The sequence below is a fragment of the Aotus nancymaae genome, unplaced genomic scaffold (assembly GCF_030222135.1).
Source record: "Aotus nancymaae isolate 86718 unplaced genomic scaffold, 86718_ANA_hifiasm-v0.15.2.pri h1tg000036l, whole genome shotgun sequence".
Lineage (NCBI taxonomy): Eukaryota > Metazoa > Chordata > Mammalia > Primates > Aotidae > Aotus > Aotus nancymaae.
In genome coordinates this window covers 68469916-68489160 of record NW_026988450.1, presented here as the reverse complement: position 1 = coordinate 68489160, position 19245 = coordinate 68469916, and the positions used below count along the sequence as shown (strand labels likewise).

The window sequence follows — 19245 nt, the reverse complement described above, 5'->3', positions numbered from 1 at the left end:
ATGGATAAAAACAAAGGGTCTGCGTGTTGGTTTCAGGAATAAAACCTACAAAGAAATCTGAAAAATAAGCTACTACACCTGCAGTATGGGAGCAAGGAAAACCCAGCAATGAACCAAATGATAGGGAGTGATGTTGAGAAGAAAGAGGAAAGCAGGTGAAATCACTAATTCCTGCAGAAGAAAAGCAAGGATATGATGGTAGCAACCAAGTTGGGAATGAGCCCTAGATCCCTTCTGCTCACTCAGCAACACCAAGAAAGTGGGGTCCAGGTGCAGTGGCTCACACCTGTAATCCCAGCACTTTGGGAGACAGGCAGGGGGATCACTTGAGGTCAGGAGTTCAAGACCAGCCTGGCCAACATGGTGAAACCCCATCTCTACTAAAAATACAATAATTAGTTGAATGTGGTAGTGCACACCTGTAATCCCGGCTACTCTGGAGGCTGAGGCGGGAGAATCTCTTGAACCTGGGAGGTGGACGTTGCAGTGAGCCGAGACTGCACCACTGTACTCCAGCCTGGGCGACAGTGTGAGACTCCATCTCAAAAACAAGAAAGAAAGAAAAAGAAAGTGTGGTGTTCCCAAAGAGCAAGCTCTTGCTCTAGATTGTCTTCTTCAGCATGTGCGTGAGTGACCTGCGCTTCTGGGCAAACTGGGTGGTACTAGGAGGCAGATGCCCTCAGTGGTCAGAGACTGGGGTCCAAGCCTGGCCCCTGGCTTGTCCAGTACGTGATCTTGTATCACCGACTTAACCTTCCTAGAGAGCTGAGTTCCTTGCCTATAAAAAGAGGATTTTATTAGAATCTACCTCATGGACTCGTTGTGAAGATTAAATGAGATTATCCGCAGAAAATGTTTTGTAGGCCGGGCGTGGTGGCTCACACCTGTAATCCAAGCACTTTGGAGGCCAAGGCGGGCCGATCACCTGAGGTCGGGAGTTCAAGACCAGCCTGGCCATGATGGTGAAACCCCATCTTTAAAAAAAAAGAAAGAAAGAAAAAAGAAAATGTTTTGTAGAGTAACTGGCATATATTTGGAGTGCAATAAATATTAGGTATCACTATGAGTTATTTCAAAGACTGTTTCTGCATCCATAAGGACAAAGCAAAACAGCAAATGTATAAGGTCACTTATTAATTAAAAAATGTTTTAGGCCTGGTGGAGTGGCTCACACCTGTAATCCCAGCACTTTGGGAGGCCAAGGCGGGTGGATCACGAGGTCAGGAATTCGAGGCCAGCCTGACCAACATACTGAAACCTCGTCTCCACTAAAAATACAAAAAGTAGCCAGGCATGGTGGCATTGCCTGTAATCCCAGCTACTCAGGAGGCTGAGGCAGGAGAATCACTTGAACCCAGGAAGTAGAGGTTGCAGTGAGCTGAGATTGCACCACTGCACTCCAGCCTGGGCAACAGAGTGAGACTCCGTCCCAAAAATAAAAAAAAAACTATGATTTTATATTTTTGTTTCCATTTATGTAGTAAGTTGGGAAGTGAGCACCTACTATGTAGAGGGAAATATATAGAAAACAAACAAAAATAAGTTGGGAGGGTGTGAAGTACTGATAAGAAGAAGGAAAACAAAGAAGGTAGGTGGGTAAGTAGGGAATTGAATGAGTGGATTATCCTGTGCTTGCAATAAAAAATAATACATACTTTAATGACACGAGATGGGATCCCACCTCCTTTCATTCTACATCAAGCATGAAAACACTAGAAAGTTTTTAACATCTTGTGTAGACCAGGATGGACAAGAGAAAATCTGATAAAACAGGGTCTTTAACACAGACAGGCTGGTCTGACATTTGGTGACTCCCATTTTCCTTAGAGCGTCCCATGGTTGTTTCCCTCATTTTCTGCTGCTACATACCAGACCCGGGAGTCCCTCTGCTTAATAATTAGCCTTGATATTCCATGTCACTTCATCCATGGGTTTTCTGGGTTCAAGAGCAGGGGCCAGTATTCTACCTCCTTACCTCTCACAGCTGAAGAAATAGTCAAATCTTTTAAAACCTGGGCTCACACTTACCCACACATTTTCAGAATTGAGGTAACAGACCGGGTGTGGTGGCTGATGCCTGTAATCCCAGCACTTTGGGACGCCAAGGTGACTGGATTACTGGAGCCCAGGAGTTTGAGACCAGCCTGGCCAACATGGTGAAACCCTGTCTTTACTGAAAATACAAAAATTAGCTGGGCATGGTGGCACCTGCCTGTAATCCCAGCTACTCAGGAGGCTGAGGCAGGAGAATTGCTTGAACCTGGGAGGCAGGGGCGGAGCTTCAGTGAGCTGAGATCACGCCACTGCACCCAAGCCTAGGCAACAGAGGGAGACTCGGTCTCAAAACACAAACAAAAATTGAGGTAACAGAGCATACATCTTCCCTTTCTCTTTCTTCCATCCTCTGGGATTGCATCTCAAGGGGTATCGGTGACCACCTATATTAAGTTTCAATTATGAATTGGCCTCTATGGACCCAGTCATCCCAGACTTCAAAAAATGTAGTAGTTAACCCCAAGGGAGAAAAGCACATTTTAGAATAAGGTAGGGAGTCCCAAGAGGCGAAGAGAAAAAGTCACATAAGCAGAATGACATGCAAAAAAAAAAAAGAGTTGTCAAGTCCTGAACTAAGAAAATGGACGCTTGAGCCAAGTTCTTTACAGAGCACTCCTTTATTTTGCTCAGTGCCTTCGTCAGATGTACATGGCACGCAGCAGCCTGTGCTTCCACTCTCTGACCGCAGAAAGCTTGTGCTAACAGAAGCGCAGAGGGGTGGTGTTGCTTACATAATTCTGGCATGAATCTCCAAAACCTGTAGACTTAGGAGGTCGCCCTCAAAAGACAAACAAATAATGTCTTAATTAAGGTGTGTTCAGGACAAGAACCTCCTTTGTTATCAAAACTAAATCTCCAAAATATCCTGAGAAAGAGTGTTTGCTGTATAAAGCACACAGTACATAAATGCTGATTACTTTAATTGCTTTTCTAACAGGCTGTCAAAGTGCTGGGAGTCTGACAGGGTGATAAGTAGATAATATTAAGCAGTGTTTTAAAATTATTCTATGTGGCATTTTAAGCTTTAAAAATTGTTTGGGAAGTTACTTAAAATTTTTAGTTTTAAAAGCTGAATAAGGATCCAATGCAAAATTATTTTTGCCTTCTGCCAATTTACAGCCAGAATTCCAGAGCTGGCCAGGTGCAGTGGCTCACGCCTGTAATCCCAGCACTTTGGGAGGCCAAGGCAGGGGGAGAGCCTGAGGTCAGGAGTTCGAGACCAGCCTGACCAACATGGTGAAACCCCATCTCTACTAAAAATACAGAAATTAGCCAGGTGTGGTGGCGGGTGCCTGTAATCTCAGCTACGTGGAAGGCTGAGGCAGGGGAATTGCTTGAACCAGGGAGGTGGAGGTTGTAGTTAGCTGAGATCATGCCACTGTGACAGAGCAAGACTCCATCAAAAAAAAAAAAAGAAGAAGAAGAAAAAGAAAAAGAAAGAAAGAAATCCAGAGCTATATTTTCTACCAACCCGTGAATCCCTTTCTCAGTACCTGAGGAATATAGGGAAAGCAACAGAATGGGTGATTTGAACATAGAATTTATTATATGTATTTTTCTAATACTTGTAGTATTGCCTTATGATAATTATAACAACTAAAATGTATATTGCCAGTGTATTAGTCTGTTCTCACATGCTATAAAGATACTACCCAAGACTGGGTAATTTATAAAAGAAAGAGGTTTAATTGACTCACAGTTGAGCATGACCAGGGAGGCCTCAGGAAACTTAGAATCATGGTGGAAGGGAAAGCAATCACCTTCTTCTTCAGGGAGCAGGAGGGAGAAGAGGGAGCAAAGGGGGAAAAGCCCCTTACAGAACCGTCAGATCTCATGAGAACTCACTCACTAGCATGAGAACAGCATGGGGGAACCGCTCCCATGATCCAATCACCTCCCTCTTTTGATAAGTAGAAATTACAAATTAAGACGAGATTTGGGTGGGGACACAGAGACAACCATATCACACTTGTGTTATTGTCTTATGACAATTAGAACTAAAATGCATATTGCCAGTGAAGATATAAATGTATAGACAATGGAATGATCTGTGCATTAGTGTGGGCCTGCCAAGATGATGGGTAATTAACATAGTATGGTATTAATAATGATAACAATACCATAGTTAATTTTGGAGCACCTACTGTGTGCCAGATACTGTACTAAAGCTTTACATGTATTAATTCATTAGCCTTAATAACAGACTACAATAATACTTCATATGAGATTATTATCCCTCTTAAAAATGAGAAAACTAAAGTGCAGAAAGATGTGCAGAAAAAAGCATTGGACTGAGAATTTCTGAGTACGAATTTCAGTCCCAGCTACACATCAGTTGGTTTGAGTTTTGGGACAAATCACTTCTCCAGAGTACATTTTCTCTTTTGTTTAGTAGGTACAAAAATAAGAAAAACATTCAATTAATTATTGATTAGCTACTATGAGTCGGGCACAGGGATAAGCATTTTACATGCGTCATCTAATCTAACCCTCACAGTAGTCAAATGGAGTAGGTACTGCTATCCCCCTTTTACAGATAAGGACAAACTGAGGCCTGGAGAGGTTGAGTAACTGGATGTGCTCCTGACTGTTACAGCAGGAATCTGAACCTGGACTTTATTTATTCATTTTTGTTTTTAAGACGAAGTCTTGTTCTGTTGCCCAGGCTGGAGTGTAGTGGTGCAATCTTAGCCCACAGCAATCTCCACTGGGTTCAAGTGATTCTTCTGCTTCAGCCTCCAGAGTAGCTGGGCTTACAGGAGCCTGCCACCACTCCCGGCTAATTTTTCTATTTTTGTTATCGTTGTTGTTTGTTTTTGTTTTTTTGAGATGGAGTCTCACTCTGCTGCCGAGGCTGTAGAGCAGTGGCACAATCTTGGTTCACTGCAACCTCTGCCTCCCGAGTTCAAGAGATTCTCCTGCCTCAGCTTCCCCAGTAGCTGGGGTTACAGGCACCCATCACTACACCCAGCTAATTTTCTGTATTTTTAGTAGAGACAGGGTTTCACCATGTTGGCTAGACTGGTCTCAAACTCCTGACTTCGTGATTCACCCGCCTCAGCCTTCCAAAGCGCTGGGATTACAGATGTGAGTCACCGCACCTAGACTAATTTTTGTATTTTTAGTAGAGACGAGGTTTCACCATGTTGGTCAGCTAGTCTTGAATTCCTGACTTCAGGTGATCTGCCCACCTCAGCCTCCCAAAGTGCTGGGATTACAGATGTGAATCATCGCACCTGGCCTGAACCTGGACTTTATGTCACCTGAGCCAATGCTCTTAACCACTATGACCTTTACAGTCTTGGTTCCTTTAGACTTCCTGTTTTCTTTGCCTGCAATGCTTTTCTTCCAGATTTCTCTAGTGCTGGCTTGTTCCCACACTTTAGGTATTAACTCAAAACATCAGGTTTGCAGGGCTTTTGCTCAGGGCTGTTAAACTTTATAACTCAGAAGGTGCTGTTTTTATAGACTGTAATGGGAATGGTGTCTCACTGGAATCATAGACCCAGAAGCCCCATTTTTCATTCACCTATCAGATGAAACCTGGTCATTCTCTATCACTCATTCGGTTTCCTTTACACCTCAGCACTTACCCCTATCTAAAATTAACTATTTTATTTCTATAACTTACATAGTGTCTGTCTCCCCCAAGAATATGCAAACTCCATAAAGAAAAGGATCTGACTGTCTTACTGCTTTTGGCCACACATTAAGTGCCAGGCCATAGTAGGCACTTAATAAATCATTTGTTGCATGCTCCTGAATATATCTTACCAATTCCCAACAATCCAGGCCTCACTCAAGTCGCAGAGTTGTAAGATAAAAGTTTCAAGACATCCTGGGTATTATAAAGACGATGATGTAGTAAGTTATTGACAAATGACAAACTATTTCTTAGGGTTTCTGTGCTTTAAAGTTTACTAGCTTTGCAGCAATGTAGAATCCTCAGTATCACTGACAAAGTAAACATCCATTTGATCAAAATTAAGAAGTTTCAAACATCAAGTGTTGGAGAAGATACTGATTACTATACATCACTTTATTTATTTATTTTTTTAGACAGAGTCTTGCACTGTCTCCCAGGCTGGAGTGCAGTGGTGCAAACTTGGCTCACTGCAACTCTGCCTCCTGGGTTCAAGAGATTCTCCTGCCTCAGCCTCCCCAGTAGCTGGGACTACAGGCGCACGCCACCACACCCAGCTAATTTTTGTGTTTTTAGTAAAGACGGAGTTTCACCATGTTGTCCAGGTTTGTCTTGAACTCCTGACCTCAAGCGATCCACTTGCCTTGACCTCCCAAAGTGCTGGGATTATAGGCATGAGACCCTGCACCCAGCCTAAACATCACTTTTATGTTTTACTTCAACCAGTTTGGAGGCTGGTTAGATGTGACTTTGTAATGTAGAGCATTCACACTTCTTAGGACTCAGCAATTTTTCTCCTAAGTGGATTCCTAAGGGAAACTCCTTCACTGGGACCCTCAGGAGATGCTATGAGAATCTTCATAATAACTCCACTTATGACAACAACAATGGAAACCACCCAAAAGCCCATAGACAAGAAAATAGATAAATAATTGGTGGTCTGGAAATTTATGAAGCTGTGATAAATGAATGAATCACAACTATACACAAACATTTGAAAGAAACTTAATTATATTAATAGTAGATGAAAACAACCAAATCCTAGAATATTATATGAAACTTGGTGCTTTTTAAATGGAGTTCATTTTTAGAAAACATAAACATCCGAGTCATGGCACCAAAAAATAAAACTAAAAAAATAAAAAAAACAAGTAAACCAAAATAAATTCAAAAAATAAACAACCCTGAAGAACAACAACAACAAAAAAAAAGCAAGAAAATTATAAACTCAATGTTCATCATTGTGTTTTCCTCGGATAAGGAAAAGTGGCTGGGAAAAAAAATACAGTTAAGTATAAAGTATTATCTGTATTCTGGTGCTTGGGATGGATGATGGTTTCTAGCATTAAACCACCTGTTTTAACACCATGATTTTTTATTTCCCCCTATATGTGGAGACTACCAGGAGACAGGCTCAAAGGTGGCTCTTGAAGGATTATCTGGGTCCAGGGGCAGGTATACAATGTCCAGAAAAACCCAAGTCCTTAGTAAGGTTTCCTGAATGAAAGAATGAATGGGTGAATAAATTATAGAAAATTCAAAAGTGTTTTGGGGTAATTTTGAGTGTAGTCTGAATAACCTCTCACCCCAACACTTTACAATAACCCCTACACACATGAAATTATGTAACTGATTTCCTTCCTAATTCATTGGGAAAAAAATTAACATTCTCCCTGAGTAGTAAACGAGCACATAGTATTTTTCCATATAGAATATTCTATGACACCCATCAGTACTGACCTAGGTAGGGAGAAAATGATTCTGAATCCAGCAGAGTACCAAAAAACAGCTTTTTAATGCACTATTTGTTTTCCAGGCAAAAGAACTTCAGAAAATATCCATCATTAAGTAAACTTACAAATGGCACTTTTGGCTACATAGGAGAATCAGATATGAGACCCATGTGTTTTTACTGATAAGCTAGTAGTAGGTCAGCTTTATAACACAATCCTTTCTTAGGATAAAAAATGGCTAATTTGTTTTAAAAGACAGGAAAAGCTGAAACCCTAAAGTCATTGTTTTAAAAAATGTCACATTTATTTTCATGTTATACATCTGTGTTGTCATACAATAATTTTAAGTATTATGGCATAAATATTCATAAGAGAAGCAACTAAATTTCAACCTAATTTTAAAATAAAGATATATACTAAGTATCTTTATTGTTTATTAATGCATTTGACAATACCATATGCTGTCTTTGATGACAAATTTCATTTTGGTACATGGCAGATTTGTCCTTTTGGTACTGAACCAAAGAAAAACATGTCACACCTGAAATTCTGCCTTAAGTGAGTAAAACCATGGTCAATTACATCAATAGATTTCAGCCAACTAGCAAAATGGAAGTGTTTTAGTCATTCTTATTATTTATAAAAAATGAAGCAAGATTAATAGTCAACAGGAGAGAACAGCTAATATCACCAGTTAAAAACAGGTCTTTTAATTTTTTTGAAATAGTGTCTTGCTCTATTTTCCAAGCTGCAGTGCAGTGGTGTAATCACAGCTCACTGCAGCTTCAACCTCCCAGGCTCAAGGTATCCTCCCTTCTCAGCCTCTAAGTAGCTAGGACTACAGATGCGTGCCATCACGCCTGGCTAATTTTTTATTTTCTGTAAAGATGGGGGTCTTACTATGTTGCCTGGGCTGGTCTCAAATTCCTTGGCTTAAGTAATCCTACCATCTTAGCCTCCCAAAATGCTGGGATTACAGGTGTGAGCCACTGCGCCCAGCCTAAAATAGGATTTAAAGCAGATTACTTATACCACATATTTGAAAGGAAAGAATATTTGGAAAAAAAAAAAAGAATATTTGGAAATGTAAGATATCAGTCTGAACTGAAATCATTTTTAATATTAATTCCTGTCTCTCCAATGCAGCCACCTTTTATATGATAGTGTGAAGTTGATCACATCTAATCTATGCAAAGATGAGTATCTTCTTCATGTTATCCAGCATTTCTCAACTAGTCTCTATATTAATTTACACAATTATTTAACAGAGATCAATAAAACATCAGACAATAAAATCAACCCAAAAGGCAACAGCATTTTTCTTTCTACAAGGGAACATGGTTTTCAATTTGTGCATCCTATGCTAATATGCTAATGAAGAAACAAAAACTACTTTCATCTCTGTAGCAAAAACATAAACACAAACGCCTGGAAAATCACCATGCTGGCCAGGCTAGTCTCAAACTCCTGACCTCAAGTGATCCACCTGCCTAGGCCTCCCAAAGTGCTGGGATTACAGGCATGAGCCACTGCACTTGACTGGATTTTTTCTTTTTTAATGTATTTACTTATTTATTTATTTTTTTTTGAGTCAGAGTCTCTCTCTGTTGCCCAGGCTGGAGTACAGTGGCTTGATCTTGGCTCACTGCAGCCTCCACCTTGTTGGTTCAAGTGATTCTCCCACCTCAGCCTCCCGAGTAGCTGGGATTACAGGTGCATGCCACCACACCCAGCTAATTTTTCTGTTTTTTATTAGAGATGGGATTTCGCCAGGTTGGCCAGGCTGGTCTTGAACTCCTGGCCTCAAGTGACCTGCCTACCTAGGTCTCCCAAAGTGCTAGGATTCAGGCGTCAGCCACTATGCCCCACCCTTGAGGTGGGTTTTTAGACAACAATGGAGAGCTGACACACTGCTCCATGGCAGGAATTGTGCTAGGTGAAGAGAATACCCTGCATAGTAAGACAGCCCCTGCTCTGAAGATACTTGAGTCTACTTAGGCAAACAGACAGTAACAGGGACATTTCAAAGTAAATGTCATCAGTGCTCTAATGGGGCACAGGGAAGACTTCAGGATCCATGGGAATTTAGAAAAGAGGCATCAATCCTAGAACTAGGGAGCTGGTGAAGGCTTCTCAGAGGAGATAATTTCTAAAGGGAATTTATATGAAGAAAGAATTTTCTAGGCAACAGTAAGACAGAACATTCTTCTTTCCACGAAGAAGAAAGTACATGTGCAAACGCTAGAGGGAGTGAGATAGGGCCCCCGGGGAAGTAGGGGTAGTCATTTTAATTGCTGTGTAAAGATATCAGGGGTGGGCTGGAGGAGTAGCTAAGGGAAATCGCTCATGGCCTTAAGAGATTCCCTGGAATTTGGCCTTTAAACCTAGGGTGATGGGAACCAAAGAAGGAAATCCTCCCTTCCTTCTTTCCTTCCTTCCTCACGGGCAAGAGGAGGTTGTGTGCGATAGATACGGAGGGATGCTTTTCTGGTGCTTAGGTTGGCTAAAGGGAAGTTCTATTATGCCAGCGTCCAAGATAATGGGTAAAGCAGGCAAGAAGAAGATGCCATTTCTGGAAAGGCGTTCCTTCTTCTTTTGTCACTTAATGAATACCTGAGGACAGAAAGCAGTTAAGACACATCTTTTAAAGATGCTATAAAAATTTTTTAAAGCCAGTGGTAAGGTTTCCCACTTTATTAGTTTTGTGGCCTTGGGCATATGACTAACCACTTTACGAGTCAGTTTCCTCATTTGTGGAGATGATGACCGTATGGACTTCACAGGCCAATAAGGACAAATGGCAGGAAGTCTTAGCACAGAGCCTGGCTCAGAATAAACCCTCAATATAAGGTCCTTAAATGGGGAAAGGCTGAGGGGAGTAACATGGGATTTAGCATTAAACCTGTGTTTGCATTCAGCCTCCAGCACGTAGTAGTGCTTGCAACTGTGTGAACTTAGAGACGATTTTAAAATTTGCTCAGACTTAGTTTCCACATCTGAAAAAATGTGGATGTTAATACCTACCTTGCAAGGTGGTGATGAGGGTTAAAGAATATCATAGACATTAAATGCACAGAGCCTGCCATATAGTACAAATGCACACCCACACAGAGGTGATAGTATTTCTCAAATGTATATCAACAGTATTACTGTTAGACATTCTCCGTCACTCCAAAATCCTACTCTCTGACTAAAGCTACAAATCAGAAAAGTTAGATTACCAGAAATATATATATATCTATATCTATAACATATTTAGCACAGTAGGTCCATTCCACCAGTACCTGTACATTATGATAACCTAATACAAAGAAATGGCTGTGGTATGACATTCATATTTTATTTTGTTAATGCATGATAAAAAAAATTAACCTCTTCATTCAGATCCATTATTTGGAATGAAGAATTTAGTATTCCCTAACTCCCTAATTTGGCACTTAGAGGAATTTCCTCTGCACACCACGCCCCAAAATGTACTATTTTCTAGATCAAAAATGAAAACATGCATATATACAAGTGAGCTAAAAAGTTACAACATAAGATGGTCATTTTGGTGAAAAATAATTCCCCCAAATAAGCAGCATGTCATGTCCTTAGAATATGTTACACTAGAAAGCCAGTAAAAATTCAGGCTAAGGAGGCAATTTAGAGTTCAAGTTTTATCACATATCAGCAAAGTTTTAGACTTCCCTTAAAAACAGACACCTTCAAAGTGAAATCTTGCCAGAAGGGTTGATTTTTTAATTACATGTATATACAAACTTCTCTGTTTTAACATTCAACATATTCACGATTAAATCTAGAAAGCTGCTATACCTGATTTATAAAACAAAATGATTTTAGGCTCAGAGAGAAAATAGGGAGAGACAATTTTATGCAGTCTCCCCGTCTACCGTCGCCCACAGTATCACCAAGTTTTTGTTTTTTTCTTTTTTTGTTGTGTTTTTGTTTTTGTTTTAGCTAATGCCACAATTGAAACCTGTACTAACTTAAAAGTTGACACTAAAGGCAGGAATTAAGAAATCACTTTTTATGGCTTTTAAGCACTCGAATGCTTTAGAACCCCCTTGAAAATGCTAGTGAACAGGTTTTATTCCTTTGGATGTTGCTTCAATTTGAATCTTGGTGAAATCTAGATTCCCTATTAAATAGATCCATGCTAATTTTGGAGAAAATACATTTTAAAACCCTTAATGACTACTCTATTGGCTCTGAAGAAGGGGACTTTAGCGTGTTGCTGTTTGGACTAGAGAAGCATTTCAACACCTTTCTGCAAACTAAGATAAAAAACAACGAACGAGACCTACAAATAGAAATCAGTAAGGCAGTTCTACCATGTAGGAAAACTCTGTTTCCCAAATGTTTTCTACACTGACATCTTATTAAAAAGATATGTTACCCGGTTCTTCCACATTCAGTGTATAAAACTCAACTTTAGATGTGTATGTGCGGAGAAGATTCATAGGACCGAAACCACCCATTTGCATGGAAATCTCATCATTGCATTGCTTTGTGTCATTCTGGCTTCGATCACCCGCAGGCCGCTAGAGGGCTGGGAGGCCCAGGAACTCAGCACTCTAACTCCTCCATGACTTCCATGACAATTGTCCGTGGGCCTGTCAGGATCAGATTGCTCACGGTCCGGTAGTCTACGTGCAGGACATTGAGCCCGTTGACAGAGACAACAAACTGACAGACCTAAAGGAAAAATGCAAAGAAAGAGCATCTGTTACAGCGCCTGTTTTTTCACAGAGCTTTAATAAAGACACTGTGTAGCCCTCACAGGTAACTTCATTCTTAATATACCCAAATGTATCCAGCTGATGACTCCAATTCAATAATTTCCAAGGAGCTACACTTTTTCTGGAAGGCAGTATAATTTAAAAAAATCGTTTTAGTGTTTTACAGAATTGGGCTTAAATCCTAACTCAGAAACTTACTAGCTTAAGCTACATATTTAAATTTCTGAGCTTTAGTTCCCTCAATCCTAAAATAGGAATTAATAATAATAGTAGTGATAACTACCTTATAAGAGTATTGTAAGAATTAATGACATATAGAGAGTTTCTAATTGCAGTAATTCACAGGCACATTTGCTCCCAATTATTAATTATTAGTGTTGAGGACTCAACCAAAGAATGTAAAAAACACTAAAACACTTTGGAAACCATCATTTCCTTTTATTATTTTCTATGTGGGTAATAACAGTATAAACTTAAACACATTATTAAGTCCAAAAATAGCTATACTTATTACTTAGATGCAACAAAATTGGAGAGTATTGGAAAGAGTATTAGAAAGCTGTCTCTCTGAAATCAAACATACAGATTTAAGTTATAGGTCCCTTTGGTGGAATACTTTAATCAAGTAATTTCTCCTCTTCTATGTCTCAATGATATAAATGTCTCATTTGTAAAAGAGTTAGGTAAAAATGCCTATTCTCGCAGGCTCAAACTAGATAATGCATTTAAAACTTCTTTGCAAACACCAAGCACTACACCGATGCTGAGTTCTATTAATTGCTTTCCTTTGAAAAAATACTCACTTCCTTCATAGTCACAGGCAAAACAAATGGCAAAACAAATGGAAAGTGGGCAGTGGTACACAGACTGGTTATTTACTCAATAAACACTTCCTATTGTCATAAACCTCAATACTTTGCACTCCGCAACCTACATTACTAGCGTGTTTTCTCTACATAAGATCACACTATTACTGTTTCTCTTTTCTTGGTTCCACAGATTTGTCCTCATGGATTCAGGACACATCTTATACAAAATCAGCAGTTTTCTCTTTTTTCAGATGGAGTCCCACTGTGTCACCGAGATTGGAGTGCAGTGGTAACATCTCAGCTCATTGCAACCTCCACCTCCCTGGTTCAAGCAATTCTTCTGCCTCCTGAGTAGTTGGGATTATAGGCGCATGCCACCACACCTGGCTAATTTTTGTATTTTTAGTAGAGATAGAGTTTCACCATGTTGGTCAGGCTGGTCTCAAACTCCTGACCTCGTGATCCTCCCACCTCGGCCTCCCAAAGTGCTGGGATTACAGGAGTGAGCCACTACGCCCAGCCAAAATCAGCAGTTTTCAACTATGGTGGAGGTCATAGTCATAATCAAGGTCGCACTAGCAGGTCACAGTCTATCCTGAACTAGGCCACAGTAATTTGCAAGACAATTTAGCAGTAATGTGATGTAAGCATCAGCCCAGGCTTTGTTTTTTCTGCTGCAGCAGATTCATGAGCCAAAGAATGAGAGGAATTTCACCTCCTTCCTAACCCAGAGCTTCAGATTCTAGACTTGGGCCTTCAAATCCCTTGTCTTTTCCACAGATACAGGGCTTTCCTTCTCCAAAAAGATGAATAGCATTTTTTTTTTTTTGAAACAGAGTCTTGCTCTGCCGCTAGGCACCAGGCTGGAGTGCAGTGGCAGGATCTCGGCTCACTGCAACCTCCGCCTCCCAGTTTCGAGCAATTCTCCTGCCTCGGCCTCCCGAGTAGCTGGGACTACAGGCGCATACCACCACACCCAGCTAATTTTTGTATTTTTAGTAGAGACGGGGTTTCACCATGTTGGCCAGGAAGGTCTCGATCTTTTGACCTTGTGATCCGGCTACCTCTGCCACGATGTATAGCCTTTTTGCATTGCCAAATGAGATGGCAGGAGTTTCCAGGTGAGTGCCCCTTCCAGCTGACCCTTCACAGCTTCCCTGAGATTAGCCATGCATCTGCATCACTCAGGGATCATATTCAGCATTTAGCCTTTTTTTTTTTTTTTTAGATAGATTCTTGCTCTGTTGCCCAGGCTGTAATGCAGTGGCATGATTTCAGCTCACTGCAACCTCCACCTCCCAGGCTTAAGCAATCCTCCCACCTCAGACTCCCGAGTAGCTGGGATTACAGGTCATGAGTTCAAGACCAGCCTGGCCAACATGGTGAAACCCCATCTCTACTAAAAATAAAAATAAAGTAAAATTTAAAAATTAGCTGGGCATGGTGGCAGATGCCTGTAATCCCAGCTATTTGGGAGGCTGAGGTAGAATTGCTTGAACCCGGGAGGCGGAGGTTGCAGTGGGCTGAGATCATGCCACTGCACTCCAGCCTGGGCAATAGAGCAAGACTCCCATTTAAAAAAAAAAAAAAAAAAAAATCCAGACTCTGGCTTCTCTGGTACAATCAGAAGCTCTGATCATATCAGGCCTAGATGGCCATGTGGCCACAGCTGAGTAGAGCCTGCCCGTTCTACACAGGGCACAACCACTCATTTGCCACATCCTTATTACTTCCAATCTTCCTAATACCTGGCTGACAGGCATGTGAGTTTGCGGTCCCAAATCTGGGGCCACAGAGGGAAAAGAGTTGAAGAGAGGGTGGCTTGAAGTATCAAGAACTGAAGGACCCCAATGTTCATCAACAGATGAAAGGAGGTTGGACGTGGTGGCTCATGCCTGTAATCCTAACACTTTGGGAGGCTGAGGCAGGAGGATCACTTGAGCCCAGGAGTTCGAGACCAACCTGGACAACATAGTGTGACCCTGTCTCTAAAAAAAGAAAATACGGGAGGCCGAGGCGGGTGGATCACGAGGTCAAGAGATCGAGACCATCCTGGTCAACATGGTGAAACCCCGTCTCTACTAATACAAAAAACTAGCTGGGCATGGTGGCGCGTGCCTGTAATCCCAGCTACTCAGGAGGCTGAGGCAGGAGAATTGCCTGAACCCAGGAGGCGGAGGTTGCAGTGAGCCGAGATCGCGCCATTGCACTCCAGCATGGGTAACGAGCGAAACTCCGTCTCAAAAAAAAAAAAAAAAAAAAAAAAGAAAATACACATATATATTTTTAAATTTAAAAAGACAGATGAAAGAAGAAATATAATTCAATATATCCATACGGTAGAATGTTATTCAGCCATAAAATGGAACATACAACATGCTACAGCATAGGTGAGCTAAGTGAAAGAAGCCAGCCAGAATAGACCATAGAATGTAAAAGCCCGTTTATATGAAATGTCCAGAGTAGGAAAATCCACAGAGACAACAAGCAGATTACTGATTACCTAGGGTTGGGAGCAGGGGCAGTGGGGTGGGGCATGGAAGTGATTGGTAATGGGCATGGGGTTTCTTTTAGGGGTGATGAAAATGCTCTAAAATTGTCATAATAGTGACATAACTCTGTGAATAGACTAAAAACTACTAAATTCTACAGTTTACATGGATAAATTGTATGGTATGTGAACTATATCTCCATAAAGCTCTTAAATAATGAAACAAAACAAGAAAACATTAAAGGGAAGAAGGGCCCGATGTTAACAGTGGGTAGATCCTTGTAGACGGAAGGGAGAGGCTGCAGGTTTGGTTCAGTATAGGGTCCTGTGTACCTCTGGATTTCGGAGCTCTTGGAGGCTACAGAAGCTAGGATGGTCACGGCTGTACGTGTGGGAGTGTGAGCACCCGGTGAACTCTGCTCAGGACCCATACCCAGCTGTTCAGGGGTAGGAACAGGGCAGTCAGCAGGGCTGTCTGGACAAGGGCCAGTGGCACCAGTCACTAATACTGGTCAGGGTCCATTTTACTGGGCTGCCTATAAGCCCTGGGTTGGGGGCAGTGGTGGGGGTATGGTGCACATGATCTCAAATGGGAAGGGACACGGGCAAGGGACACCAAAATCATCTGACATTGAACTTGTCATCATCAACCTTGGTGATGGCCACTTCAACTGAATTTAATTTTAGAAAAACAGGCCAGGTGCGGTGGCTCATGTCTGCAATCCTAGCACTTTGGGAGGCCAAGGCAGGCGGATCACTTGAGCTCAGGGGTTCGAGACCAGCCTGGGCAACATGGCAAAACTCAGTTTCTGCAAAATAAAAAAATAAAAAATAAAATTAGCCAGGTGTAGTGGCACATGCCAGTAGTTCCAGCTACTTAGGGGGTGGGGGTAGCCTGAGGCAAGAGTATCTCTTTTCTTTTCTTTTTTTTTGAGATGGAGTTTCGCTCTTGTTACCCAGGCTGGAGTGCAATGGCGCGATCTCTGCTTACTGCAACCTCCGCCTCCTGGGTTCAGGCAATTCTCCTGCCTCAGCCTCCTGAGTAGCTGGGATTACCGGCACGCGCCACCGTGCCCAGCTAATTTTTTGTATTTTTAGTAGAGACGGGGTTTCACCATGTTGACCAGGATGGTCTTGATCTCTTGACCTTGTGATCCACCTGCCTCGGCCTCCCAAAGTGCTGGGATTACAGGCTTGAGCCACCGTGCCCGGCCCACAAGAGTATCTCTTAAACCTAGGAGGTCGAAGCTGCAGTGAGCCAAGATCATGCCACTGCACTCCAGCCTAAGTTAAAAAAAAAAAAAAAGGAAAAACAGAAAATGGTCATTTCTTGTTTTTGTTTTGTAAGTGCATGCACACACACATTTCTCAAATGCCACAGTTTGTGACTAATTCACTCTTTCATAAAGTAAGGCTGATTCAAGGCTACCCTAGGCATGAAGATAGTCTCACTCCCTTGCATTTCCATATGCTGTCCAGAGCAGCCAGTCAAGAGCGGGGTCAGAGCAAGTGCGCTGGGAACTGCTCATTTCCCACAAACCGTCTTACTTGTGCTTCCACCTGAGCACGTCTCTGGGGTATAGATTATCAGGTGAAGACCCTCTATCACAGGTGTTCCGGAGACAAAGGCCAAGACATCTTATACCAAATAGTGTGTAGAGAACCTAAAGAAAGATTTATTAGCTAGGTGCAAAAGCAATTGTGGTTTTGCAATTTTTAATTGCAAAAACTGCAGTTACTTTTGCACCTACCTAATAAATACCAGCATCTTTGCTTTCATGAAGCTTACAATGTAATTTAGGAGGCGGAGTATCACAGGCAGGATCCTTTTCAAAACAGCAGGCAACCTCTCAATCAATTCTGTCATATACTGAAAAACCTATTACTTCCCAAACACCAATCCACGTACTTTACACACTTGATAAAAATTGTTCTAAAAGTCATATGGTGACATCTGTTGGTTTTTGGTTATCCAGCTTCATTTCGCTACAATCAACTTGGTATCTTTTTCAGGTATCACCTTTCCTCTGCTGTGGGCAGTATGGATAGGAATGTCAATTAATATGCCCTGCCCTTCCGCTATTCATAGGGTCACCTGACCCCAAGCTTGGCCAATCAGAGTCTGTCTCCTGGACCACTGACTGTGGAGCTGAGTAACACAGGAAAGTTCACTTGCTCTGGTATTTGGGTCCCCAAATCTGCCTTGGTTCCTGTCCTTTATCGTTTGGTTCTCCAGGCTAGGCACTGTGGCTCACACCTGTGATCCCAGCACTTTGGGAGGCCGAGGTGCGTGGATCACCTGAGGTCAGGAGTTTGAGACCCGCCTGACCAACATGGTTACACTCCGTCTCCACTAAATACAAAACATTAGCTGGGCATGGTGGCACATGCCTGTAATCCCAGATACTTGGGAGGCTGAGGCAGGAGACTCTCTTGAACCCGGGAGGTAGAGGTTGCAACAAGAGCAAAACTCCATCTCAAAAAAAAAAAAAAAAAAACCTTGTTTCTTTGGATCTGCCTTTGTTTCTTTTACACACCTGATGTCTTTTCAGTAAATTTCTTGGTTTTTTTTTTTTTTTGATGATTTCTGTCATTGGCAACGCACCATCCCTAATGTAATCTATATATATATTTTTTAAGACAGAGTCTCGCTCTGTCTCTCATGCAGGAGTGCAGTAGCAGGATCTTGGCTCAGTGCCACCTCCTACACCCAGGTTCAAACAATTCTCATGCCTCAGTCTTCCAAGTAGGTGGGACTACAAGCACGTGCCACCACACCTGGCTAATATTTTTGTATTTTTAGTAGAGACAGGATTTTACCTTGTTGGCCAGACTGGTCTCAAACTCCTGACCTCAAGTGATCTGCCCTCATTGGCCCCTAAAGTGCTGGGATTACAGGCATGAGCTACCATGCTTGGCCCCCCATGCAATCTTTATAAACAAACTAAATGTCAGAGAGGTTAAATTGTTTTGCTCAAAGTCACACAACTAAGTGCTTCATCTGGAATCTGACCTCCACAGTACTCTGCAGCCCTACATAAAAACAGATTTATAAAGCACAATTTGTATATGCAAGTTCTCAGGCATGAACAGAATAGTGGATGACAAACGTTTCTTCTCTTTAATTGTTAAACAGTCCCTAGGTCCGCTCAAATATCTTACGGGGTTGATGTTTAGCTTCTTTCAGCTTCTTAAGGAGGTTTTTATTCAACTAAGGTTGGGTTGTTTTTTGTGTCACTAAAAACTCTCAATATTAGCTAAACTTAGATACTTATTTCAAACTTTTTCCTTAAGGCAAATACAATGCCTTCAAAACATTTATCATGTTAATATTCAAAGTAGTAATTTTAGATTGAGGCTGTTAGGGCCAGTCATAGTGGCTTATGCCTATAAACCTAGCACTTTGAAAGGCCGAGACAGGCGGATCACTTGAGGTCAGGAGTTTGAGGCCACGGGTGATGGGTGCACCAAAGTCTCACAAATCACCACTAAAGAACTTACTCATGTAACCAAACACCACCTGTTCCCCAATAACCTATGGAAATGAGAAAAAAAAAAAATTAAAAAGGAGTTCGAGACCAGCCTGGCCAACATGGTGAGAACCCTGTCTCCACTAAAAGTACAAAAATTAGCAAGTCATGGTGGTGCGTGCCTGTAATCCCAACTACTCCAGAGGCTGAGGCAGGAGAATCACTTGAAACCTGGGAGGCAGAAGTTGCAATGAGCCGAGATTGCACCACTGCACTCCAGCCTGGGCACAGTGAGACTCTGC

At 41.8% G+C, this 19245-nt stretch overlaps 1 protein-coding gene across 1 annotated transcript in view; it reads right to left on the bottom strand.

The window, feature by feature from the left end:
• Positions 1-7474: 7474 nt before the first annotated feature.
• Positions 7475-19245, bottom strand: part of DEPTOR (DEP domain containing MTOR interacting protein) — a 181657-nt gene continuing 169886 nt past the window's right edge. The window contains exon 9 of the mRNA XM_064384547.1: positions 7475-12129. Within this exon, the coding sequence (XP_064240617.1) occupies positions 12001-12129 (129 nt within the window). The 3' untranslated portion in view covers positions 7475-12000. The remainder of the gene's footprint in view (positions 12130-19245) is intronic.